This window comes from Pristiophorus japonicus, chromosome 9, assembly GCF_044704955.1.
Source record: "Pristiophorus japonicus isolate sPriJap1 chromosome 9, sPriJap1.hap1, whole genome shotgun sequence".
Lineage (NCBI taxonomy): Eukaryota > Metazoa > Chordata > Chondrichthyes > Pristiophoridae > Pristiophorus > Pristiophorus japonicus.
In genome coordinates, this window is record NC_091985.1 from 6065325 (window position 1) to 6093254 (window position 27930).

General features: G+C 44.5%; 1 protein-coding gene across 8 annotated transcripts in view; it reads left to right on the plus strand.

The window, feature by feature from the left end:
• LOC139272925 (uncharacterized) overlaps positions 1-27930 on the plus strand; it is a 304924-nt gene that overhangs the window by 121588 nt on the left and 155406 nt on the right. For all 8 annotated transcript variants that reach the window (XM_070889041.1, XM_070889040.1, XM_070889042.1 and 5 more), the window contains one exon: positions 19104-19448. In XM_070889041.1, the coding sequence (XP_070745142.1) occupies positions 19104-19448 (345 nt within the window). The remainder of the gene's footprint in view (positions 1-19103; positions 19449-27930) is intronic.

Here is a 27930-nt window from a genome sequence, read left to right on the forward strand (position 1 = left end):
ATAGGAATAATGGTGACCTACCTGGTTAAATCAGGATATTGACAGGGTATATATATAAAACAATGCATCTCTGAGTGACCAAATCTGCACTCATCAATGCAAACAAATGACCCCTCGACCCTTTCCAAGTTGCAATACACCATCCTTCAGCCTGTTAATGTAATTCAGGAATGTGCAATCAGCTTTCAGAATGGCTGGGCGGCAAAGAAGTGCGTCTCGTTTTGGAGTTGAAAGCCAGAAACTATTTAATAATAGAGTCCCGTGAGAAACTCGTGAGGCACAGCCTTAAAATACGGGGGAGCCAATTTAAAACCGAGTTGAGAAGGAATTTCTTCTCCCAGAGGGTTGTGAATCTGTGGAATTCTCTGCCCAAGGAAGCAGTTGAGGCTAGCTCATTGAATGTATTCAAATCACAGATAGATAGATTTTTAACCAATAAGGGAATTAAGGGTTACGGGGAGCGGGCGGGTAAGTGGAGCTGAGTCCACGGCGAGATCAGCCATGATCTTGTTGAATGACGGAGCAGGCTCGAGGGGCTAGATGGCCTACTCCTGTTCCTAATTCTTATGTTCTTATGTTCGTCCGTGGGTCTGGAATGTGCCCAATACACACAGACATAGAAACATAGAAATCTACAGCGCAGAAGGAGGCCATTTCGACCCATCGTGTTCACGGCGGCCAACAAAGAGCCGCACGGCCCTTGGTCAGCTACCCTGAAGGTTATATATAAACCTATGAACAATGGCGGAGAGGTAAATAGCACCCAGGCCAACCAGTCCGCCCCCACATAACTGCTGTACACCTTACACTAAAACATTCTACATTCCACCCCAAACAGAGTCACGTGATCTCCTGGGAGAGGCAAAAACTAGATAAATTCCCAGGCCAATTGGGGAAAAAAAAATCTGGGAAATGTCCTCTCCGACCCATCCAGGCAATCTAAACTATTCCAGGAGATCACCCTGGCCGTATTCGATTCCCTTCAGTACTTACCATTATATCTGCACCAGCCAACAAGAGGTTATCCAGCTCTAGGTCTGTAACCCTGCAGGCCCATCCAACCATCTCTTAAGAGTGGTGAGGGTTTCTGCATCTACCACTCTTCCAGGCAGTGAGTTCCAGATCCCCATATCCTCTGCATAAAGAAGCCCGCCCCCTCAAATTCCCTCGATACCTTCCACCAACCACTTTAAAACTAATAGATCCCTCCACCAATGGAAATAGGCCCTTACTATCCACTATGTCCAGGCCCCTCAACATTTTGTACACCTCAATGAGGTCTCCTCAATGAGGAACACCTCAATGAGGTTCCAATGAGAACAAACCCAGCCTATCCAATCTGTCCTCATAACTAAGATTCTCCATTCCAGACAGCATCCGAGTAAATCTCCTCTGCACCCTCTCGAGTGCAATCACACGTCCTTCCTATAATACAGTGACCAGAACTGCATGCAGTACTCCAGTTGTGGCCTAACCAAAGTATTATATAATTTAAGCCTAACCTCCATGCTCTTATATTCTATGCCTCGGTCAATAAAGGCAAGCATTCCGTATGCCTTCTTAACCACCTTATCCACCTGGCCTGCAACTTTCAGGGATCTGTGGACAAGCACTCCAAGGTCCCTTTGTTCATCTACACTATTAAGTGGCCTACCGCTTAATGTGTATACCCTTTCCTTATTAGCCCTCCCAAAGTGCATCACCTCACACTTCTCTGAACTTCCATTTGCCACTGCTCTGCCCACCTGACCAGCAGATTGATATCCTCCTGCAGCCCATGACTTTCCTCTTCGTTATCAACCACACAGCCAACTTTAGTGTCATCTGCAAACTTCTTAATCATACTCCCTATATTCAAATCAAAATCGTTGATATATACCACAAAAAGCAAGGGACCCAGTACTGAGCCCTACAGAACCCCGCATCCTTCCAGCCACAAAAACATCCATCAACGTTTTATGCTCCTCCTGTACTATGTGGGAAATCAGGGACGCCTCCGGTATCCCTGACGACTACGTGTGCGGGAAGTGTATCCGCCTCCAGCTTCTGACGGACCGCGTTGCGTAACTGGAGCTGTGGGTGGATTCACTCTGGAGCATGCACGATGCTGAGAATGACGTGAATAGCACATTTAGTGAGTTGGTCTTACCGCAGGTAAAGGGTACACAGCCAGATAGGGAATGGAAGACCAACAGGAAGAGCAGTGCAAGGAAGGTAGTGCAGGGAATCCCTGCGGTCATCCCCTGCAAAACAGACACACCGCTTTGAGTACTGTTGAGGGGGATGACTCACCAGGGGGGAACAGCAGCAGCCAAGTTCATGGCACCATTGCTGGCTCTGCTGCACAGGAGGGCAGAAAAAGAGTGGGAGAGCGATAGTGATAGGGGATTCAATTGTAAGGGGAATTGATAGACGTTTCTGTGGCCACAACCGAGACTCCAGGATGGTATGTTGCCTCCCTGGTGCAAGGGTCAAGGATGTCTCGGAGCGGGTGCAGGACATTCTGAAAAGGAAGGGTGAACAGCCAGTTGTCGTGGTGCACATTGGTACCAACGATATAGGTAAAAAATGGGATGAGGTCCTACGAGCTGAATTTAGGGAGCTAGGAGCGAAATTAAAAAGTAGGACCTCAAAAGTAGTAATAGCAATGGTGCAGAAGGGAGGGATTCAAATTCCTGGGACATTGGAACCGGTTCTGGGGGAGGTGGGGCCAGTACAAACCAGATGGTCTGCATCTGGGCAGGATAGAACCGATGTCCTCGGGGAAGTGTTTGCTCGTGCTGTTGGGGAGGAGTTAAACTAATATGGCAGGGGGATGGGAACCTATGTAGGGAGACAGAGGGAAACAAAAAGGAGACAGAAGCAAAATATAGAAAGGAGAATAGTAAAAGTGAAGGGCAGAGAAACCCAAGGCAAAAAACAAAAAGGGCCACATTACAGCAAAATTCTAAAAAGGCAAAGTGTGTTTAAAAAAACAAGCCTGAAGGCTCTGTGCCTCAATGCGAGGAGTATTCGGAATAAGGTGGATGAATTAACTGCACAGATAGCAGTTAATGGGTATGATGTGATTGGCATCACGGAGACATGGCTCCAGGGGGACCAAGGCTGGGAACTCAACATCCAAGGGTATTCAGCATTTACAAAGGATAGACGAAGGAAAAGGAGGTGGGGTGCATTGCTGGTTAAAGAGAAAATTAATGCAATAGTAAGGAAGAATCTTAGCCTGGAGGATGTGGAATCGGTATGGGTGGAGCTGCGGAATTCCAAAGGGCAGAAAACACTAGTGGGTGTTGTGTATAGACCACCAAATAGTAGTAGTGAGGTTGGGTACAGCATCAAACAAGAAATAAGGGATGTGTGCAATAAAGGTACAGCAGTAATCATGGGCGACTTTAATCTACACATTGATTGGGCTAACCTAACTGGTAGCAATGCGGTGGAGGAGGATTTCTTGGAGTGTATTAGGGATGATTTTTGAGACCAATATGTCGAGGAATCAACCAGGGAGCTGGCCATCCTAGACTCGGTATTGTGTAATGAGAAGGGACTAATTAGCAATCTTGTTGTGCAAGGCCCCTTGGGGGAAAAGTGACCATAATACGATAGAATTCCTTATTAAGATGGAGAGTGACAAAGTTAATTCGGAAACTAGGGTCCTGAACTTAAGGAAAGGTAACTTCGACGGTATGAGGTGTGAATTGGCTAGAATAGACTGGCCAACGATACTATAGGGTTGACGGTGGATAAGCAATGGCAAACATTTAAAGATCACATGGATGAACTTCAGCAAATGTGCATCCCTGTCTGGAGTAAAAATAAAACTGGGAAGGTGGCTCAACCATAGCAAACAAAGAAAATTAAGGATAGTGTTAAAGCCAAGGAAGAGACATATAAATTTGCAAGCAAAAGAAGCAAACCTGAGGACTGGGAGAAATTTAGAATTCAACAGAGGAGGACTAAGGGTTTAATTAAGAGGGGAAAAATAAGAGTACGAGAGGAAGTTTGTAGGAAATTTAAAAACGGACTGCAAAAGCTCTATAAATATGTGAAGAGAAAAAGATTAGTAAAGACAAACATAGGACCCTTGCAGTCGAATTTAGGTGAAATTATAATGGGGATCAAAGAAATGACAGACCAATTGAATCAATACTTCGGTTCTGTCTTCACGAAGGAAGATACAAATAATCTTCCGAAGGTACAAGGAGACAGTGGGTCTAGTGAGAAGGAGGAACTGAAGGATATCCTTATTAGGCGTGAAATTGTGTTAGGGAAATTGATGGGATTGAAGGTCGATAAATCCCCGGGATTGAAGGCCGATAAATAAGTCTGCATCCCAGAGTGCTCAAGGAAGTCGCCCTAGAAATAGTGGATGCAATAGTGATCATTTTCCAACAGTCTATTGACTCTGGATCAGTTCCCATGGACTGGAGGGTAGCTAATGTAACACCACTTTTTAAAAAAGGAGGGCGAGAGAAAATGGGTAATTATAGACCAGTTAGCTTGACATCAGTAGTCGGGGAAATGTTGGAATCGTTCATGAAGGATGAAATAGCAGCGGATTTGGAAAGCGGTGACAGGATCGGATCAAGTCAGCATGGATTTATGAAAGGGAAATCATGCTTGACGAATCTTCTGGAATTTTTTGAGGATGTAACTAGCAGAGTGGACAAGGAGAACCAGTGGATGTGGTGTATTTGGACTTTCAGAAGGCTTTTGACAAGGTCCCGCACAAGAGATTGTTGTGCAAAATCAAAGCACATGGTATTGGAGTTAATATACTGAGGTGGATAGGGAACTGGTTGCTAGACAGGAAGCAGAGAGTTGGGATAAATGGGTCTTTTCAGAATGGCAGGCAGTGACTAATGGAGTGCCGCAGGGCTCAGTTCCGGGACCCCAGCTATTTACAATATACATTAATGATTTGGATGAAGGAATTGAATGTAATATCTCCAAGTTTGCAGATGACACTAAAGTGGGTGGCGGTGTGAGCTGTGAGGACGATGCTAAGAGGCTGCAGGGTGACTTGGACAGGTTAGGTGAGTGGGCAAATGCATGGCAGATGCAGTATAATGTGGATAAATGTGAGGTTATCCACTTTGGGGGCAAAAACACAAAGGCAGAATATTATCTGAATGGCGGCAGACTAGGAAAAGGGGAGGTGCAATGAGACCTGGGTGTCATGGTTCATCAGTCACTGAAAGTGGGCATGCAGGTACAGCAGGCGGTAAAGAAGGCAAATGGTATGTTGGCCTTCATAGCTAGGGGATTTGAATATAGAAGCAGGGAGGTCTTACTGCAGTTGTACAGGGCCTGAGTGAGGCCTCACATGGAATATTGTGTTCAGTTTTGGTCTCCTAGTCTGAGGAAGGAGGTTCTTGCTATTGAGGGAGTGCAGCGAAGGTTCACCAGACTGATTCCAGGGATGGCTGGGCTGACATATGAGGAGAGACTGGATCAACTGGGCCTGTATTCACTGGAGTTTAGAAGGATGAGAGGGGATCTCATAGAAACATATAAGATTCTGACGGGACTGCACAGGTTAGATGCGGGAAGAATGTTCCCGATGTTGGGGAAGTCGAGAACCAGGGGACATAGTCTTAGGATAAGGGGTAGTCCATTTAGGATTGAGATGAGGAAAAACTTCTTCACTCAGAGTTGTTAACCTGTGGAATTCCCTGCAGCAGAGAGTTGTTAATCCCAGTTCATAGAAAAATAGAAACATAGAAAATAGGTGCAGGAGTAGGCCATTCGGCCCTTCTAGCCAGCACCACCATTCAATGAGTTCATGGCTGAACATGCAACTTCAGTACCCCATTCCTGCTTTCTCGCCATACCCCTTGATCCCCCGAGTAGTAAGAACTACATCTAACTCCTTTTTGAATATATTTAGTGAATTGGCCTCAACAACTTTCTGTGGTAGAGAATTCCACAGGTTCACCACTCTCTGGGTGAAGAAGTTTCTCCTCATCTCGGTCCCAAATGGCTTACCCCTTATCCTCAGACTGTGACCCCTGGTTCTGGACTTCCCCAACATTAATAAGAACATAAGAACATAAGAATTAGGAACAGGAGTAGGCCATCTGGACCCTCCGCCACCCAACAAGATCATGGCTGATCTGGCCGTGGACTCAGCTCCACTTACCCGCCCGCTCCCCATAACGTTTAATTCCCTTATTGGTTAAAAATCTATCGACCTGTGATTTGAATATATTCAATGAGCTAGCCTCAACTGCTTCCTTGGGCAGAGAATTCCACAGATTCACAACCCTCTGGGAAAAGAAATTCTTCTCAACTCGGTTTTAAATTGGCTCCCCCGTATTTTGAGGCTGTGCCCCCTAGGTCTAGTCTCCCCGACCAGTGGAAACAACCTCTCTGTCTCTATCCTGTCTATCCCCTTCATTATTTTAAATGTTTCTATAAGATCACCCCTCATCCTTCTGAACTCCAACGAGTAAAGACCCAGTCCATTCAATCTATCATCATAAGGTAACCCCCTCATCTCCGGAATCAGCCTAGTGAATCGTCTCTGTACTCCTTCCAAAGCTAATATCTCCTTCCTTAAGTAAGGTGACCAAAACTGCACGCAGTACTCCAGGTGCGGCCTCACCAATACCCTGTACAGTTGCAGCAGGACCTCCATGCTTTTGTACTCCATCCCTCTCGCAATGAAGGCCAACATTCCATTTGCCTTCCTGATTACCTGCTGCACCCGCAAACTAACTTTTTGGGATTCATGCACAAGGACCCCCAGGTCCCGCTGCACCACAGCATGTTGTAATTTCTCCCCATTCAAATAATATTCCCTTTTACTGTTTGTTTTCCCAAGGTGGATGACCTCACATTTTCCGACATTGTATTCCATCTGCCAAACCTCAGCCTATTCGCTGAACCTATCTAAATCTCTTTGCAGCCTCTCTGTGTCCTCTACACAACCCGCTTTCCCACTAATCTTTGTGTCACCTGCAAATTTTGTTATACTACTCTCTGTTCACTGGATATATTCAAGAGGGAGTTAGATATGGCTCTTACGGTTAAGGGGATCAAGGGGTATGGAGAGAAAGCAGGAAAGGGGTACTGAAGGAATGATCAGCCATGATCTTATTGAATGGCGGTGCTGGCTCGAAGAGCCGAATGGCCTACTTCTGCACCTATTTTTCTATGTTTCTTACCCTTTGCTTCCTACCTCCAAGCCAATTTTGGATCCAACTTGCCACTTTACCCTGGATCCCATGAACTTTAGCCTTCATGACCAGTCTACCATGTGGGACCTTATCAAAAGCTTTGCTGAAGTCCATATGACTACATCGTACACACTACCTTCATCAACCCTCTTGGTTGCCACCTCAAAAATTCAATCACGATCTTCAATTAATAAATCCATGCTGACTGTCCCTAATTAATCCTTGTCTTTCCAAATGCAGATTTATCCTGTCGTGCCTTCTTAACCACCTTATCCACCTGACGTGCAACTTTCAGGGATCTGTGGACAAGCACTCCAAGGTCCCTTTGTTCATCTACACTATTAAGTGGCCTACCGCTTAATGTAAATACCCTTTCCTTATTCGTCCTCCGAAAGTGCATTACCTCACACTTCTCTGAACTTCCATCTGTCCACCTGACCAGTAGATTGCTGTCCTCCTGCAGCCCATGACATTCCTCTTCATTATCAACCACACAGCCAATTTTAGTGTCATCTGCAAGCTTCTTAATCATACTCCCTATATTCAAATCGTTGATATATACCACAAAAAGCAAGGGACCCAGTACTGAGCCCTGCAGAACCCCATTGAAAACATCCTTCCAGTCACAAAAACATCCATCAACCATTACTCTTTGCTTCCTACCTTCAAGCCAATTTTGGATCCAACTTGCCACTTCACCCTGGATCCCATGGGCTTTAGCCTTCATGACCAGTGTACCATGTGGGACCTTATCAAAAGCTTTGCTAAAATCCATATGCACTACATCATATGCACTACCCTCATCGACCCACTTGGTTAACACATCCGAAAATTTCAATCAGATTAGTCAAACACGATCTTCCCTTAATAAATCCAGGCTTGAGCAGTGGTGCAGCAGGGAGGGATTCAAATTCCTGGGGCATTGGGACCGGTTCTGGGGGAGGTGGGACCAGTACAAACCGGACGGTCTGCACCTGGGCAGGACCGGAACCAATGTCCTAGGGGGAGTGTTTGCTAGTGCTGTTGGGGAGGATTTAAACTAATATGGCAGGGGGATGGGAGCCAATGCAGGGAGACAGAGGGAAACAAAAAGGAGGCAAAAGCAAAAGACAGAAAGGAGATGAGGAAAAGTGGAGGGCAGAGAAACCAAGGCAAAGAACAAAAAGGGCCACTGTACAGCAAAATTCTAAAAGGACAAAGGGTGTTAAAAAAACAAGCCTGAAGGCTTTGTGTCTTAATGCAAGGAGTATCCGCAATAAGGTGGATGAATTAATTGTGCAAATAGATGTTAACAAATATGATGTGATTGGGATTACGGAGACGTGGCTCCAGGATGATCAGGGCTGGGAACTCAACATTCAGGGGTATTCAACATTCAGGAAGGATAGAATAAAAGGAAAAGGAGGTGGGGTAGCATTGCTGGTTAAAGAGGAGATTAATGCAATAGTTAGGAAAGACATTAGCTTGGATGATGTGGAATCTATATGGGTAGAGCTGCAGAACACCAAAGGGCAAAAAACGTTAGTAGGAGTTGTGTATAGACCTCCAAACAGTAATAGGGATGTTGGGGAGGGCATCAAACAGGAAATTAGGGGTGCATGCAATAAAGGTGTAGCAGTTATAATGGGTGACTTTAATATGCACATAGATTGGGCGAGCCAAACTGGAAGCAATACGGTGGAGGAGGATTTCCTGGAGTGCATAAGGGATGGTTTTCTAGACCAATATGTTGAGGAACCAACTAGGGGTGAGGCCATCTTAGACTGGGTGTTGTGTAATGAGAGAGGATTAATTAGCAATCTCATTGTGCGAGGCCCCTTGGGGAAGAGTGACCATAATATGGTGGAATTCTGCATTAGGATGGAGAATGAAACAGTAAATTCAGAGACCATGGTCCAGAACTTAAAGAAGGGTAACTTTGAAGGTATGAGGCATGAATTGGCTAGGATAGATTGGCGAATGATACTTAAGGGGTTGACTGTGGATGGGCAATGGCAGACATTTAGAGACCGCATGGATGAATTACAACAATTGTACATTCCTGTCTGGCGTAAAAATAAAAAAGGGAAGGTGGCTCAACCGTGGCTATCTTGGGAAATCAGGGATAGTATTAAAGCCAAGGAACTGGCATACAAATTGGCAAGAAATAGCAGCGAACCTGGGGACTGGGAGAAATTTAGAACTCAGCAGAGGAGGACAAAGGATTTGATTAGGGCAGGGAAAAGGAAGTACGAGAAGAAGCTTGCAGGGAACATTAAGGCGGATTGCAAAAGTTTCTATAGGTATGTAAAGAGAAAAAGGTTAGTAAAGACAATTGTAGCTCCCCTGCAGTCAGAATCAGGGGAAGTCATAACGGGGAACAAAGAAATGGCAGACCAATTGAACAAGTACTTTGGTTCGGTATTCACTAAGGAGGATACAAACAACCTTCCGGATATAAAAAGAGTCAGAGGGTCTAGTAAGGAGGGGGAACTGAGGGAAATCTTTATTAGTCAGGAAATTGTGTTGGGGAAATTGATGGGATTGAACGCCAATAAATCCCCAAGACCTGATGGACTGCATCCCAGAGTACTAAAGGAGGTGGCCTTGGAAATAGCGGATGCATTGACAGTCATTTTCCAACATTCCATTGACTCTGGATCAGTTCCTATGGAGTGGAGGGTAGCCAATGTAACCCCACTTTTTAAAAAAGGAGGGAGAGAGAAAACAGGGAATTATAGACCGGTCAGCCTGACCTCAGTAGTGGGTAAAATGATGGAATCAATTATTAAGGATGTCATAGCAGTGCATCTGGAAAATGGTGACATGATAGGTCCAAGTCAGCATGGATTTGTGAAAGGGAAATCATGCTTGACAAATCTTCTGGAATTTTTTGAGGATGTTTCCAGTAAAGTGGACAAAGGAGAACCAGTTGATGTGGTATATTTGGACTTTCAGAAGGCTTTCGACAAGGTCCCACACAAGAGATTAATGTGCAAAGTTAAAGCACATGGGATTGGGGGTAGTGTGCTGACGTGGATTGAGAACTGGTTGTCAGACAGGAAGCAAAGAGTAGGAGTAAACGGGTACTTTTCAGAATGGCAGGCAGTGATTAGTGGGGTACCGCAAGGTTCTGTGCTGGGGCCCCAGCTGTTTACATTGTACATTAATGATTTAGACGAGGGGATTAAATGCAGTATCTCCAAATTTGCGGATGACACTAAGTTGGGTGGCAGTGTGAGCTGCGAGGAGGATGCTATTAGGCTGCAGAGTGACTTGGATAGGTTAGGTGAGTGGGCAAATGCATGGCAGATGAAGTATAATGTGGATAAATGTGAGGTTATCCACTTTGGTGGTAAAAACAGAGAGACAGACTATTATCTGAATGGTGACAGATTAGGAAAAGGGGAGGTGCAACGAGACCTGGGTGTCATGGTACATCAGTCATTGATGGTTAGCATGCAGGTACAGCAGGCGGTTAAGAAAGCAAATGGCATGTTGGCCTTCATAGCGTGGGGATTTGAATACAGGGGCAGGGAGGTGTTGCTACAGTTGTACAGGGCCTTGGTGAGGCCACACCTGGAGTATTGTGTACAGTTTTGGTCTCCTAACTTGAGGAAGGACATTCTTGCTATTGAGGGAGTGCAGCGAAGATTCACCAGACTGATTCCCGGGATGGCGGGACTGACCTATCAAGAAAAACTGGATCAACTGGGCTTGTATTCATTGGAGTTCAGAAGAATGAGAGGGGACCTCATGGAAACGTTTAAAATTCTGACGGGTTTGGACAGGTTAGATGCAGGAAGAATGTTCTCAATGTTGGGGAAGTCCTGAACCAGGGGTCACAGTCTGAGGATAAGGGGTAAGCCATTTAGGACCGAGATGAGGAGAAACTTCTTCACCCAGAGAGTGGTGAACCTGTGGAATTCTCTACCACAGAAAGTAGTTGAGGCCAATTCACGAAATATATTCAGAAGGGAGTTAGATGAAGTCCTTACTACTCGGGGGATCAAGGGTTATGGCGAGAAAGCAGGAAGGGGGTACTTAAGTTTCATGTTCAGCCATGAACTCATTGAATGGCGGTGCAGGCTAGAAGGGCTGAATGGCCTGCTCCTGCACCTATTTTCTATGTTTCTATGTTTCTATGTTTCTGACTGTCCCTACTTAATCCTTGCCTTTCCAAATGCAGATTTATCCTGTCTTTCAGGATTTTTTCCAATAATTTTCCCACCACTGAGGTTAGGCTGACTGGCATGTAATTACTTGACCTGTCCCTCTCTCCCTTCTTGAACAAGATTATTACATTAGCAGTCCTCCAATCCTCCGGCACCATGCCCAAATCCAAGGAGGACTGGAAAATGATGGTCAAGGCCTCTGCTCTTTCCTCTTTTACTTCGTTCAACAGCCTGGGATGCATTTCATCTGGGCCTGGGGACTTAGCTGCTTTCAAAGCTGTTAAACCCCTTAATACTTCCTCTCTCACGATATTTATTTCATCCAGAATATCACACTCCTCCTCTAAAGCAGTATCTGCATTGCCCCTTTCCTTTGTGAAAACAGATGCAAAGTATTCGTTAAGAACCTTACCAACATCTTCTGCCTCCACACAAAGGTTACCCTCATGCTCTCTAATTAGCCCTACCCTTTCTTTAGTTACCCTCTTACTCTTTATATATTTATCGAACATCTTCGTGTTTTCCTTAATTTTACGAGCCAAGAATTATAGTATTTAGCCATTGGCATATGACATAAGCATCCCTTTTTTTTTATCCTCCCCTGTAAATCCCGAGACATCCAGGGGGATGTAGAATTATTTTTCCCAAACTTTTTCTTTGTGGGCAGATGTTTGGCCTGAGCCTACCGGATCTCCTCCTTGAATGCCTCCCAATGTTCCGACACTGATTTACCCACAAGTAGCTGTTTCCAGTCCACTGTGGCCAAATCACTCCTCGACTCAGCAAAATTAGCTTTTCCCCAGTTTTGGGACTTTTATTCCAAGCCTATCCTTGTCTTTATCCATAACTAAGTAGAATCTGACTGAATTATGGTCACCCAAGTGCTCTCCCACTAATACCCCTTCAACCTGCCCAGCTTCATTCCCCAAAACTAAATCCAAAACCGTCCCCTCTCGTGTTGGGCTTGTTATATACTGACTCAAAATGTTCTCTTGAATGCATTTTAAGAATTCCTCACCCTCTATACCCTTCACACTATATTTGTCCCAATCAATATTAGGGTAGTTAGAATCCCCTACTATTACTACCCTATGGTTTTTATATTTCACAGCAATTTGCCAACATATTTGCTCCTCTCTCTCCCTCCCACTATTTGGGGGTCTATAATACACTCCCAGCAGTGTGATCGCCCCTTTTTTATTTTCCAATTTGACCCATATGGCCTCATTTGATGATCCCTCCTCACTGCTGTAATAGTTTCTTTAATGAATACTGCGACCCCTCCCATCCCACCCCGCACCTCCCTCTCTGTCTTGTCTAAAAATCATGTAACCAGGAATATTGATCTGCCAAACCTGCCCCTTTTTCAGCCATGTTTCTGTAACGGCTATAATGTCATTCTCCCAAGTAGCTACCTGTGCCCTTAACTCATCCACCCACCTTATTAGCTCGACTGTCATGGGTCTGGAATGTGCCCAATACACACAGTCTGTAGTGGGTCTGGAATGTGCCCAATACACACAGTCTGTAGTGGGTCTGGAATGTGCCCAATACACACAGACTGTAGTGGGTCTGGAATGTACCCAACACACACAGACTGTAGTGGGTCTGGAATGTACCCAATACACACAGACTGTAGTGGGTCTGGAATGTGCCCAATACACACAGTCTGTAGTGGGTCTGGAATGTGCCCAATACACACAGACTGTAGTGGGTCTGGAATGTACCCAACACACACAGACTGTAGTGGGTCTGGAATGTACCCAATACACACAGACTGTAGTGGGTCTGGAATGTACCCAATACACACAGACTGTAGTGGGCCTGGAATGTACCCAATACACACAGACTGTAGTGAGCCTGGAATGTACCCAATACACACAGACTGTAGTGGGCCTGGAATGTACCCAATACACACAGACTGTAGTGGGTCTGGAATGTACCCAATACACACAGACTGTAGTGGGCCTGGAATGTACCCAGACACACAGACTGTAGTGGGTCTGTAATGTACCCAATACACACAGACTGTAGTGGGTCTGGAATGTACCCAATACACACAGACTGTAGTGAGTCTGGAATGTACCCAATACACACAGACTGTAGTGGGTCTGGAATGTACCCAATACACACAGATTGTAGTGGGTCTGGAATGTACCCAATACACACAGACTGTCGTGGGTCTGGAATGTACCCAATACACACAGACTGTAGTGGGTCTGGAATGTACACAATACACACAGACTGTAGTGGGTCTAGAATGTACCCAATACACACAGACTGTAGTGGGTCTGGAATGTACCCAATACACACAGACTGCAGTGGGTCTGGAATGTACCCAGTACACACAGGCTGTAGTGGGTCTGGAATGTACCCAATACACACAGACTGTAGTGAGTCTGGAATGTACCCAATACACACAGACTGTAGTGGGTCTAGAATGTACCCAATACACACAGGCTGTAGTGGGTCTGGAATGTACCCAATCCACACAGACTGCAGTGGGTCTGGAATGTACCCAGTACACACAGGCTGTAGTGGGTCTGGAATGTACCCAATACACACAGACTGTAGTGAGTCTGGAATGTACCCAATACACACAGACTGCAGTGGGTCTAGAATGTACCCAATACATGCAGGCTGTAGTGGGTCTGGAATGTACCCAATCCACACAGACTGTAGTGGGTCTGGAATGTACCCAATACACACAGACTGTAGTGGGTCTAGAATGTACCCAATACACACAGACTGTAGTGGGTCTGGAATGTACCCAATACACACAGACTGCAGTGGGTCTGGAATGTACCCAGTACACACAGGCTGTAGTGGGTCTGGAATGTACCCAATACACACAGACTGTAGTGAGTCTGGAATGTACCCAATACACACAGACTGTAGTGGGTCTAGAATGTACCCAATACACACAGGCTGTAGTGAGTCTGGAATGCACCCAATACACAGAGACTGTAGTGAGTCAGGAATGCACCCAATACACACGGACTGTAGTGAGTCAGGAATGCACCCAATACACACAGACTGTAGTGAGTCAGGAATGTACCCAATACACACAGACTGTAGTGGGTCTGGAATGTGCCCAAGACACACAGACTGTCGTGGGTCTGGAATGTACCCAATACACAAAGACTGTCGTGCATCTGGAATGTACCCAATACACACAGATTGTTGTGGGTCTGGAATGTGCCCAAGACACACAGACAGTAGATGGTCTGGGAGGGTGTGACCCAGAGGGAGAACATGGCCAACCTGGTCAGAAGCTTGAGATCTGTGAACTAACAATTTATGATTTAAACAAACACATCAATGTACGACTTGAGTGTGACTGTAAAGGAGTAATGTTGGAAGCCTCGCCCACTGGGACAATATATGGAAGGTTCAGCAGATGCCGGCCACGATTTTCCGACCATCTGGCAGCGAGATTCCTGGCAGAGCTCTGGTCTCGTTACCTTTTTTGCCGTCTCAATAAAAACTGTTTCCTCGTGTCCAATGCCAGGTACCACTTCGAAAGGCAAGTGCACACTTTGTATAAGCACCACTTGGAGAAAGGACTGAGGGTAGCAAGGGCACAGAATGTACTTTGGCTAGGCAGCTTCAATGTCCATCACCAAGACTCGGGAGTATCAGCACTGACCGAGCTGGCCGAGTCCTGAGGGACATTGCTGCCAGGCTGGGCTTGCAGCAGCTGGTGAGAGGACCAACATGAGGGAATTACTGATCTGGCTTTGTCTTCTCCAAGGTACAACAACTTGTAGTATTTATACAGCACCTATAACATAGTAAAATGTCCCAAGGAGCTTCACAGGAGCGTTATCAGACAACATTTGACACCGAGCCACATGAGGAGATATTCGGGCAGGTGACACATGTTGTAACTTCTATGTATATCAGAGCCATTGAAGATGTTGCTGGGGCCGAGGGGATTCGCCTATGAATCTAAAACTTTAGAAGCTGAAGGATCCAGAGCAAGAGACTCAAGAATATAACAGGTCTAACTGTGTCACAGACTTTCACATGTAACAGAAGGGGCAAATGTCGGTCTCCACGGACTTGGCCAACTGGGTGTGCCAGGGCCAATTCCGAGTGGCTGCCAGGCACCTGAGGTACAAGTCCATCACTCATTCTGCCCCCTCCCTGAACTCCTCTTCCTCCTCCAAATCCATGGGAGCCACTGGCAAGGCCCAGTGAGCCTCCGTACAGAGCAGTATGGTTAGAGACGAGATTCACAGCTTGACAGCAACAATACAGTGGCTGGAGGGCTGTGCAAAAAGGAAACATCAGAAAAGAACTATTGCACGGACAACGATGCAGAAACAGCGGTACGGGAGATGGAGGGGAAAAAACAACTTTCCAAAATCGGACCCTCTGTCCCAGCTTCGAGTGGACATTCTGCGGTGAGCAGCTGGGAAGACCACAAGTGTCCATTGTAAACGGGCAAGCAAAAGGCACCAAGTGAGGACACGTGGGGATTCACCATGGGACTGAGTGACATCTATTTACATATTTCTCAGGGTATAATGAATCCACGCAGACTCTCAACACAACCTGAAAATATTTCAGTTGTCTTCTCCGGCCGCATCTGTTGCACTCGGACCGCCTGCCCCATCCCGCGCTGCTTGTGCACTGGCTGCAGAGCACCGCCCCTCCAGTCTGACATTGAGTCAGTGTGACAGTGATTTCAGTAGGAATTAGATCGACATAAAGGCAGTGCAGGTGGAAGACAACAAACACTTGCATTTACAAAGCTCCTTTCACATAATTGTCTCAAAGTGCTTCACAACAATGGAACTAGGACGACAGGCACCAAGCCGTCAAGGAAGAAATTGGGAGAGGTGTCGGAAATGTGGTCAAAATGATGGGTTTTTGTAATGGTTTCTAAAGTTGAAGAGAGAAGTGGAGAATTGGAGGGTGTAATGTATGAAGCTGTGAGTTAGCTCACAAGTTTATGGAACTGATGCATTGTAAGTGGTCTAGCCAGTCACGTGATGTTCACAAAACTCAATAAAACCTTGATGAGGTATGCAGTTGTGAGTCTAGTGGATGAACTGGGATTGTTAAATCTTTGTTAATAAGCCAACTAGTTCTTGATAGCAATGTGTTGCTATGAATTCTTAAAGCAAGAACCCATGAAGCAAATGCATTACAGAGGGGTTTAGCGAGGGAGCACTAGAGAGTAGGGCTGAGGCAACTAAAGCCTTTTCCACCAATGGTGGGAGGGGAAGGAGGAGTGAATGCACAGTTAAAGAAGCAAAGAGTGCCGGGGTTATCAGCCTGGAGGAGGTTACAGAAGGTTGGAGGTGGGACAAGGCCAGTCAGAGATTTGAAGCTGAGGACAAGAGTTTATTTTTAGTGAATTGAGGGACAGGGAGCCTCTGTACGATGAAGTGAGGAGGATTTCCTGTGGGACAGGATATGAGCAACTGTATTTTGGACAAATCAGTAGAGTTCACTGAGGATGTGAGGCCAGCAATGAGAGCATTGGAGCCATCAAGACCAGAGGTGACAGAAGCATGGATAAGGATGTCAGTGTTGTAGGGTATCAGGTGTGACCTTGGGCAGGGCCACTTCAATGCTGTGAGCTGGAATTGGACTGGACAGATTGGAACAGGCAGCATTGAGAGGGTTGGGTTTGGAGTTTAGGTGAAGATGGGTCAGCAGGCAGCGAGGACAGGCGGGTGGGTGGCTTGTTTGAGGAGGGGATTGATGACTGGTTTTGAATGTTTGAGGAAAGTCACTAGTACTGTGAGCTATATTGGATCTCAGAGATGCCATAATCCAGACTATCTTCAAGAAAAGTGACCACTCCGATTGTGGTAATTACAAAGGCGTTTCCCTGCTATCTGCAAGTCATCGCAAGAATCCTCTTCAATCGCCTTCTCCCACTGGCTGTATAGCTCCTCCCAGAATCGCAATGTGGACTCCACCCACTAAGGGGCACAATGGACATGATCTTCACCACGCGTCAAATTCAAGAGAAATGCAGGGAGCAGCACGAACCTCTGCATATGGCTTTCTTTGACCTCACAAACGCCTTCGACTCCATCAACCGTGAGAGATTATGGAGCGTCCTCCTTGAATTCGGCTGGCCTCAAAAGTTTGTCGCCATCCTCCGCCTGCTTCACAATGACATTCAAGCTGTGATCCTGACCAATGGATCCACCACAGACCGAATACATGTGTGGACCGGGGTCAAGCAATGCTGTGTCATTGCACTAATGTTCTTCTCGATCTTCCTTACTGCTATGCTCCATCTCACCCTCAGTAAGCTCTTCGCTGGAGTGGAACTAACCTACAGAACAACCGGGAACCTCCGTTGCCTCCAATCCAGATCCAATCCACTGGCATTGAACTAGAGTATGAAGACGACGCTTGCGTCTGCGCACACCCTGAGGCCGAACTCCAAACCATCGTCAGCACCTTCATCGAAGAGTATGAGAGCATGGGCCTTACACTAAACATCCATAAGACAAAGGTCCTCTACCACCCTTCCCCCTCCACACAGTACTGCCCGAAATTGTCAAATTCCATAACGACGCCTTGGACAACATGGACCATTTTCCGTATCTCGGGAGCCGACTGTCAACAAGGGACCTACAATCACTGTCACAACTTGGGCAGACTGCAGTTAAAGGGATGGTGGGTGAGGTTCTTGGGTTGTCGTATGGTCCTTCCGCTGTTTCCGCTTGGCTTCCGCTTGCTCCCAGCAAAGAGACCTCGAGTTCAACACCTTCCCGAATGATGATGTCCAACACTGCCTGCAGTGTGCCAGTGCAGCTTTCGGTCACATGTGGAAGAGAGTGTTTGAAGACCAGGACCTCAAACCCAGCACCAAGCTCATGGTCTACAGAGCAGTAGTGATACCCGCCCTCCTATATGCTTCAGAGACATGGACTATGTACAGCAGGCACCTCAAAGCACTGGAGAAGTACCACAAATGCTGCCTCCTCAAGATCCTGCAAATCCATTGGCAGGATAGGTGCACCAACATCTGTGTTCTCGCTCAGGCCAACATTCCCAGCATCGAAGCATTGACCACGCTCGATCAGCTCTGATGGACGGGCCACATCGGCCGCATGCCCGATACGAGACTCCCAAAACAAACGCTCTACTCGGAGCTACGACATGACAAATGAGCCCCAGGTGGGCAGAGGAAACGTTTCAAGGACACCCTCAAAGACTCCTTGAAAAAATGCAACACCCCACCGACACCTGGTAATCCCTGGCCTAAGAACACCCAAAGTGGAGGAGATACATCCGGGAAGGCGTCAATCACCCCGAGTCTCTTCACCGGGAGCAAAGGGGAAGCCAAGTGCAAACAGAGGCTGTAGGTCCTGCATTGGATCAGTCACCTGAGAACTCATATTAGTGGAAAGTAAATCATCCTCGACTCCGAGGGACTGCCTAAGAAGAAGATGGTCAGGGATAAAGAGGAGTCAGGAGGTGTATGGAGAAGAAATCAATGGGCCAGGGTGTGAGCATCATTTAGGAAATAAGTGAAGAGAAGGCATGGGAGGGAGATTGGGGAGAATCTGCAGTGATGGGGATCAGGGAGGAAGACTCGGGGAGGTTGGGGAGGAAGTGGCAGAGGCAGCTGTATGCATGAAGCAAAGAAATCCTGGAGTTTTTCATATCAGGCCATATAATGATCATTTGTTTAGAATTTACTGAAGCTAAATTGAGCTGTTTGAAACACTTCAGACATTTATCAACCTTCAGACCGGTTTTTAAGTGATTGATATTTTTCCCATTAAAGGTGCAGTTGCCCCTGTCCTTACCCAGTCTCCGAGTCTGGAACGTGTCTCAGAGGGTCACACGGCGCGGTTACAGTGCACCATGCGGAACGCCAGAGTGAGTGACACCGATGTCCACTGGTACCGGCAACTACCGGGGCAAGATACGGAGTGGGTTTTAACACATGAGGCAAGTGGCAGCACACGAGGGAGCCCAGGTTCCACTGACCGTCTCCAGCCTTCCAGAGACACCTCCAATAACAGCTTCATTCTGACAGTCACAGACGTGCAGCCCAGTGACACTGACACCTATTACTGTAAAGTGTGGGGCGATATCAGCGGGAGCGGAACCCAGCTCAATGTAACCAGTAAGTATAAGTTACATTTGGTTTTATTCATAATAGCGCTGCTACATAGAGGGTAATTTTACAACAATACACTCCCAGTCGAGAGGCACACACACACTGGGAGCATGGACTGGAGAATTGGGGCTGTGATGTTGTGGCCCTATATCTGACCCACATTCCATGGGACTGTGGCTTCTCACTGGGAGCACGGCATTGTGGGATCCCTCTTATACACACTTCACTTCTCAATAGAACACAGGAGCTTCCCAAACTTGATGGAAATATTTTGTTCAGCCTAAAGTGTGACCTCACTTATACTGACAGGGATTAGGAATTCTAAGGCGATTTGATTCTTTTAAAATTCAACATTACTAAACGTTAAAGTGGCAGTAATCCGTCACAGTGCAACTCAGCAGCAGATAGTTTTGCAATAATTTCTCACATTTATCTGCGCCTAAGTTTTCATTGAAACACTTCAGACATTTATCAAACTTCGGACCGGTTTTTAAGTTATTGATATTTTGCCCTTAAAGTTGCGACTGCTCCAGCCCTTATCCAGTGTCCGAGCCTGGACCGATTCGGCCCATTGTACCCGTGCGAGGGCCAGCCGGTGGATGAAAAGAAAAAGAACCTGCTCTTCTATTGGTGAACTTGTTTAAATAAAAGACAGGGTTCACAACACAGGTTTTCCACATTTTGGATTGGAATCAGTAACAGATTAACCGCACTGCTCCAGGATTGCAATCTTTGATCTCCGTCTAACTTGTACTGCCTGGACTGTCCCTTTAAATGTGCAGGCTGGAGCTTGAGAGATCATAGACAGATCGGGAGCGAGGACATTTCGGGATTGCGGGATTTACGCATAGCTTTCCCAGCAAATGTCCTCAAAAATCTTGTGCCTCAAAAAGAAGGTGCATAGCTTACTTTTACAGGTCCAAGTGTTTAAAAACACACACAAACACAATAAAATTAAATAAAATAAACACATTTTTATTGTTAAAAACTCTGCCCATTAATGTAAGTTTATTTTTAACCCGAATTACAAAACTTTAAAAAAAATCGTAAATATGGTGTTTTTTTCTAAGGCTTTTATTAACTTTAATTTCAATTCATTTTAATTATGTGAGGTCTGGTTTTTATTTTTTATTAGTGTGTGTTTGTTTTTTTTCCCCATTAATAGCACTGAGAACTCGTAGATACACGAGTCTCAGCGCGATTAATGGGAACCTGTGAAGTACCTACCTGATTGGCTGAGCAGTCACACATGACTGCATCTTCTGCATGGGAACCCTCCGGACGGGAGCGCGTTTCGCATCGTGGGAAGAGAAGGCCTCCCCAACGGAATCCAGGGTGCTTCCTCGACCACCAGGTACTTTCGTAAAAAATCTCCGGTCGGAAGGCAATTGCCAGCGGGAAACCTCCAACCGGAATTTTCGGGCCATTATTCCATCTCCCTTACAATAAAGGACAACATTCCATTTGCCTTCCTAATTACTTGCTATACCTGCATGCTAACTTTTTGTGTTTCATGTACAAGGATCCCCAGATCCCTCTGTCCCACAGCATTTTGTAATCTCTCTCCATTTAAATAATAATTTGCATTTTTATTTTTCCTACAAAAGTGGATAACCTCATATTTTCGCACATTATACTCCCATCTGCCAAATTTTTGCACACTCACTTAGCCTATCTATATCACTTTGCAAATTATATGTGTCCTCTTTACAACCTGCTTTCCCACCCATCTTTATAACTTCAGCAAATTTGGCTACAGTACACTTGGTCCCTTCATCCAAATCATTAATATAAATTGTAAATAGTTGAGGCCCCAGCACTGATCCCTGTGGCACCCCACTATTTCCCCCGTAATCTATTTACCCTGTAATCTATTTACCCGATAATCTATTTACCCTATAATCTACTTACCTATTTCCCCCTGTAATTGGTGCAAGTTGTCTATAGGTCTCCAAACAGTAGAGGTAATGTACGGGACAGCATCAAACAGGAAATTAGAGATGCATATAAGAAGGGTACTACAGTAATCGTAGGTGACTTTAATCTACATATAGACTGGCCAAACCAAATTAGTAATAGAACTGTGGACGATGAATTCCTGGAGTGTGTATGAGATGGTTTTTTAGACCAGTACGTTGAGAAGCCTACTCGGGAACAGGCTATCCTAGATTGGGTATTGTACAATGAGAAGGAGTTAATTAATAGTCTTGTTGTACGGGGTCCTTTAGGGAAGAGTGACCATAACATAAGAACATAAGAAATAGGAGCGGGAGTAGGCCATATGGCCCCTCGAGCCTGCTCCGCCATTTAATACAATTATGGCTGGTCCGATCATGGACTAAGGTCCACTTCCCTGCCCACTCCCCATAACCCCTTAATCTCTTATCGGTTAAGAAACTGTTTATCTCTGTCTTAAATGTATTCAATGTCCCGGCTTCTACAGCTCTCTGAGGCAGTGAATTCCACAGATTTACAATCCTCTGAAAGAAGAAATTCCTCCTCATCTCAGTTTTAAATGGGCGGCCCCTTATTAAATGATTATGCCCCCTAGTTCTAGTGTCCCCTATCAGTGGAAACATCCTCTCTGCTTCCACCTTGTCAAGTCCCCTCATAATCTTAGACGTTTTGATAAGATCACCTCTCATTCTTCTGAACTCCAATGAGTATTGACCCAACCTCCTCAATCGTTCTTCATAAGTCAACCCCCTCATCTCCGGAATCAACCGAGCGAACCTTCTCTGAACTGCCTCCAAAGCAAGTATATCCTTTCGTAAATATGGAAACCAAACTATGCAGTATTCCAGGTGTGGCCTCACCAATACCCTGTATAACTGCAGCAAGACTTCCCTGCTTTTATACTCCATCCCTTTTGCAATAAAGACCAAGATTCCATTGGCCTTCCTGATTACTTGCTGCACCTGCATACTAACCTTTTGTGTTTCATGCACAAGTGCCCCCAGGTCCCGCTGTACTGCAGCACTTTGCAATCTTTCCCCGTTTAAATAATAACGTGATTGAATTCTTTATTAAGATGGTCCAATCGAAACTAGGAACCTAAATCTAAACAAAGAAAACTATGAAGGTATGTGGAATGAATTGGCGATGACAGATTGGGAAGATTCATTAAAAGGCATGACGGTGGATAGGCATGGCTAACATTTAAGGAACGAATGCGTGAATTGCAACAGTTATACATTCCTTTCTGACGCAAAAACTCAAAAGGAAAAGTGGCGAACAAAATAAATTAAGGAGAGTATTAGATCCAAAACGGATCGTACAAAGTTGCCAGAAAAAGTAGCAAGCCTGAGGATTGGGAGCAGTTTAGAATTCAGCAAAAAAAAGACCAATGTATTGATTAAGAGGAGAAAATAGAGTACGAGAGTAAACTTGCAAGGAACATAAAAACCTATGCAAAAGTTTCTACAAGTATGTAAAAAGAAAAAGATTAGTGAAGACAAATGTAGGTCCTTTACAGTCAGAAATGGGAGAATTGATAATGGGGAACAAGGAAATGGCAGAACAATTAACTAAATACTTCGGTTCTGTCTTTACGGAAGAGGACACAAATAACGTCCCAGAAATGCTGGGGAACCAAGCGTCTAGTGAGCAAGAGCATTTAAAGGAAAGGATTATTAGTAAGAAAATAATAGGACTGAAAGTCGATAAATCCTCAGGGCCTGATAATCTGCATGCCAGAGTACTAAAAGGGGTAGCCACAAAACAGTGGGTGCATTGGTTGTCATCTTCCAAAATTCTATCGATTATGGAACAGCTCCTGCAGATTGGAGGGTGGCAAATGTAACCCCACTATTTCAAAAAGGAGGGAGAGAGAAAACGGGGAATTGCAGACTGGTGAGCCTAATATCAGTAGCAGGGAAAATGCTAGACTCTATTATAAAGGATAGGATAACAGGACACTGAGAACATATCAATGGGATGAGACAATGTCAACATGGATTTATGAAAGGAAAATCGTCTTTGACAAAGCTACTGGAGTTTTTTTGAGAATGTAACAGATTGAATAGATAAGGGAGAACCAGTGGATGTAGTGTATTTGGATTTTCGGAAGGCCTTTGATAAAGTCCCACATAAAAGGTTAGTGTGCAAAATTAAAGCACATAGGATTGGGGTAATATACTGGCATGGATTGAAAATTGCATAACTGACAGGAAACAGCGAGTAGGAATAAAAGGTCTTTTAATCTGTTCCCCCAATCCCCCTGTAATCTATTCCCCGGTAATCTATTCCCCCTGTAATCTATTCCCCTGTAATCCATTCCCCCTGTAATCTATTCCCCCTGTAAACTATTCCCCTGTAATCGATTCCCCAGCAATCCATTCCTCAGTGATCTATTCCCCTTATTCACCAGTAATCTATTCCCCAGTAATCTATTCCCCTGTAATCTATTTGCCAGTAATCTATTACCCCTATTCCCCAGTAATCTATTCCCCTGTAATCTATTCCCCTGTAATCTATTTCCCTGTAATCTATTCCCCCTGTAAGCTATTCCCCCTGTAAACTTTCCCCCCATCAATCTATCCCCCGTAATCCATTCCCCTGTAATCTATTCCCCCTGTAATCTATTCCCCCTGTAAACTATTCCCCTGTAATCAATTCCCCAGCAATCCATTCCTCAGTGATCTATTCCCCTTATTCACCAGTAATCTATTCCCCAGTAATCTATTCCCCTGTAATCTATTTGCCAGTAATCTATTACCCCTATTCCCCAGTAATCTATTCCCCAGTAATCTATTCCCCTGTAATCTATTCCCCTGTAATCTATTCCCCTGTAATCTATTCCCCTGTAATCTATTTCCCTGTAATCTATTGCCCCTGTAAGCTATTCCCCCTGTAAACTATCCCCCCGGCAATCTATACCCCGTAATCCATTCCCCTGTAATCTATTTCCCGTGTAACCTGTTCCCCCTTTAAACTATTCCCCCTGTAATCTATTGAACTGTAATCTATGCCACAGTAATCTATTCCTCAGTGATCTATTCCCCCTATTCCCCTGAAATCTATTCCCCAGTAATCTATTCCTCTGTAATCTATTCTACTGTAATCTATTCACCAGTAATCTATTACCCTGTAATCTATTCAAATGTAATCTATTCCTCTGTAATCTACTCCCCAGTAATCTATTCTCCTGAAATCTATTCCCCTGTAATCTATTCCTCAGTAATCTATTCCACTGTAATCTATTCCACTGTAATCTACTCCCCAGTAATCTATTCCACGGCAATCTAGTCGCCAGTAATATATTCCCCACTATTCCCGTGTAATCTATTCCACTGTAATCTATTCCCCAGTAATCTATTCCACGGTAATTTATTCCCCTGTTATCAATTACACAGGAATCTATTCCCCATTAATCTGTTCCCAAAGTAATCTATTCCGCAGTAATCTATTCCCCTGTAACCTATACCCCAATAATTTATCCCCCTCTAATCTATCCCTCTGTAATCTATTCAACTGTAATTTATTCCTCAGATATCTATTCCCCAGTATTCTATTCCCATGTAATATATTCCCCAATAATCTATTTCAAGTCATCTATTCCTCCTATTCCCCGGTAATCTATTTCCCCGTAATTTATTCCCCTGTAATCCATTCCCCTGTAATCAAGTCCCCTGTAATCTATTCCCCTGTAATATATTCCCCAGTAATCTAAACCACAGTAATTTATTCCGTGTAATCTATTCCCCTGTAATCTATTCCCCAGTAATCTATTCCCCAGCAATCTATTCCCCCAGTTCCCCATTAATCTATTCCCCAGTAATCTATTCCCCAATAATCTGTTCCCCAACAATCTATTGCCCCTATTCCCCTTTAATCTATTCCCATGTAATTTATTCCCCAGTAATCTATTCCGCATAAACTATTCCCCTGTAATCTATTCCCCCTGTAATCTGTTCCCCTTGTAATCTATTCCCCTATAATCGATTCCCCAGCAATCTATTCCCCAGTGATCTATTCCCCCTATTCCCCAGTAATCTATTCCCCTGCAATCTATTTCCCGTGTAACCTGTTCCCCTTTAAACTATTCCCCCTGTAATCTGTTGAACTGTAATCTATGCCACAGTAATCTATTCCTCAGTGATCTATTCCCCCTATTCCCCTGTAATCTATTCCCCAGTAATCTATTCCCCAGTAATCTATTCCCCTGTAATCTATTCTACTGTAATCTATTCACCAGTAATCTATTACCCTGTAATCTATTCAAATGTAATCTATTCCTCTGTAAACTACTCCCCAGTAATCTATTCTCCTGAACTCTATTCCCCTGTAATCTATTCCTCAGTAATCTATTCCACTGTAATCTATTCCACTGTAATCTACTCCCCAGTAATCTATTCCACGGCAATCTAGTCGCCAGTAATATATTCCCCACTATTCCCGTGTAATCTATTCCACTGTAATCTATTCCCCAGTAATCTATTCCACGGTAATTTATTCCCCTGTTATCAATTACACAGGAATCTATTCCCCATTAATCTGTTCCCAAAGTAATCTATTCCCCAGTAATCTATTCCCCTGTAACCTATTCCCCAGTAATCTATCCCCCTCTAATCTATCCCTCTGTAATCTATTCAACTGTAATTTATTCCTCAGTAATCTATTCCCCAGTAATCTATACCCATGTAATATATTCCCCAATAATCTATTTCAAGTCATCTATTCCTCCTATTCCCCGGTAATCTATTTCCCCGTAATTTATTCCCCTGTAATCCATTCCCCTGTAATCAATTCCCCTGTAATCTATTCCCCTGTAAACTATTCCCATTTAATGTATTCCCTCTGTAATCTAATCCCATGAAATCTATTCCCCTGAAATCTATTCCCCAGTAATCTATACCCCCTATTCCCCAGGAACATATTCCCCTGTAATCTATTCCCCTGTAATCTATTCCCCTGTAACCTATTCCCCTGTAATCTATCCTCCCTGTAATCTATTCCCCCTGTAATCTATTCACCAGTAATCTATTCCTCAGTGATTTATTCCAATTATTACCCAGTAATCTATTCCCCTGTAATCTATTCCCGAGTAATCTATTCCACAGTAATCTATTCCTCAGTAATCTATTCCCATATTCCCCAGTAATCTATTCCCCTGTAATCTATTCCTCAGTAATCTATTCCCCTATTCCCCAGTAATCTATTCCCCAGTAATCTATTCCCCAGTAACCTATACCCCCTAATCCCCTGTAATGTATTTCCCCGTAATTTATTCCCCTGTAATCCATTCCCCTGTAATCAATTCCCCTGCAATCTATTCCCCATGTAATCTATTCCCGAGTAATCCATTCCCCCTGAAATCTATTCCCGAGTAATCTATTCCTCAGTAATCTATTCCCTCTACTCTCATGTAATCTATTCCCCAGTAATTTTTATTGCCCTGTAATCTAGCCCCCCTGTAATCTATTCCCCAGGAATCTATTCCTCAGTAATCTATTCCCCTATTCCCCAGTAATCTATTCCCCAGTAATCTATTCACCCTATTCCCCTGTAATCTATTCCCCTGTAATCTATTCCCCTCTAATCTATTCAATGTAATCTATTCCCCAGTAATCTATTTCCCGTATTCCCCTGTAATCTATTCCCCTGTAATCTATTCCCCTTTAATCTATTCCCATGTAATATATTCACCAGTAATCTATTCCCCTGTAATTAATTCCCCTGTAATTAATTCCCCTGTAATCTATTCCCCTGTAACCTGCTCCCCTGTAATCTATTCCCCAGTAATCTATTCCCCTGTAATCTATTCCCCTGTAATCTATTCCCATGTAATCTATTCTCCCTTGAATCTATTCTCCTGTAATCAATTCCCCTGTGATCTATTCCCCCTGTAATCTATTCCCCTGTTATCTATTCCCCAGTAATCTATTCACCATATTCCCCTGTAATCTATTCGCCAGTGATCTATTCCCATATATTCCTCAGTTATCGATTCCCATGTAATCTATTCTCCTGCAACCTGCTCCCTGTAATCTATTACCCAGTAATCTATTCCCCTGTAATCTATTCCCCTGTAATCTATTCTCATGTAATCTATTCTTACTGTAATCTATTCCCCTGTAATCAATTCCCCTATAATCTATTCCCCCTGTAATCGATTCCCCTGTAATATATTCCTCTGTAATCTGTTCCTCTGTAATCTATTCCCCAGTAATCTGTTCCCCTGTAATCTATGCCTCATATTACCCTGTAATCTATTCTACTGCAATATATTCTGCAGTAATCTATTCTCCCGTAATCTATTTCTCCTGCAATCTATTCCCCTGTAATCAATTCCCATGTAATCTATTGCCCCTGTAATCTACTCCCCTGTAATCAATACCCGAGATTTCCTTGTAATCTATTCCCCTGTAATTTATTCCCCTGTAATCTATTCCCCCTGTAATCTATTCCTAAGTAATCTATTCCCCCTGTAATCTATTCCCCTGTAATCTATTCCCCCTGTAATCTATTCCCCCTGTAATCTATTCCC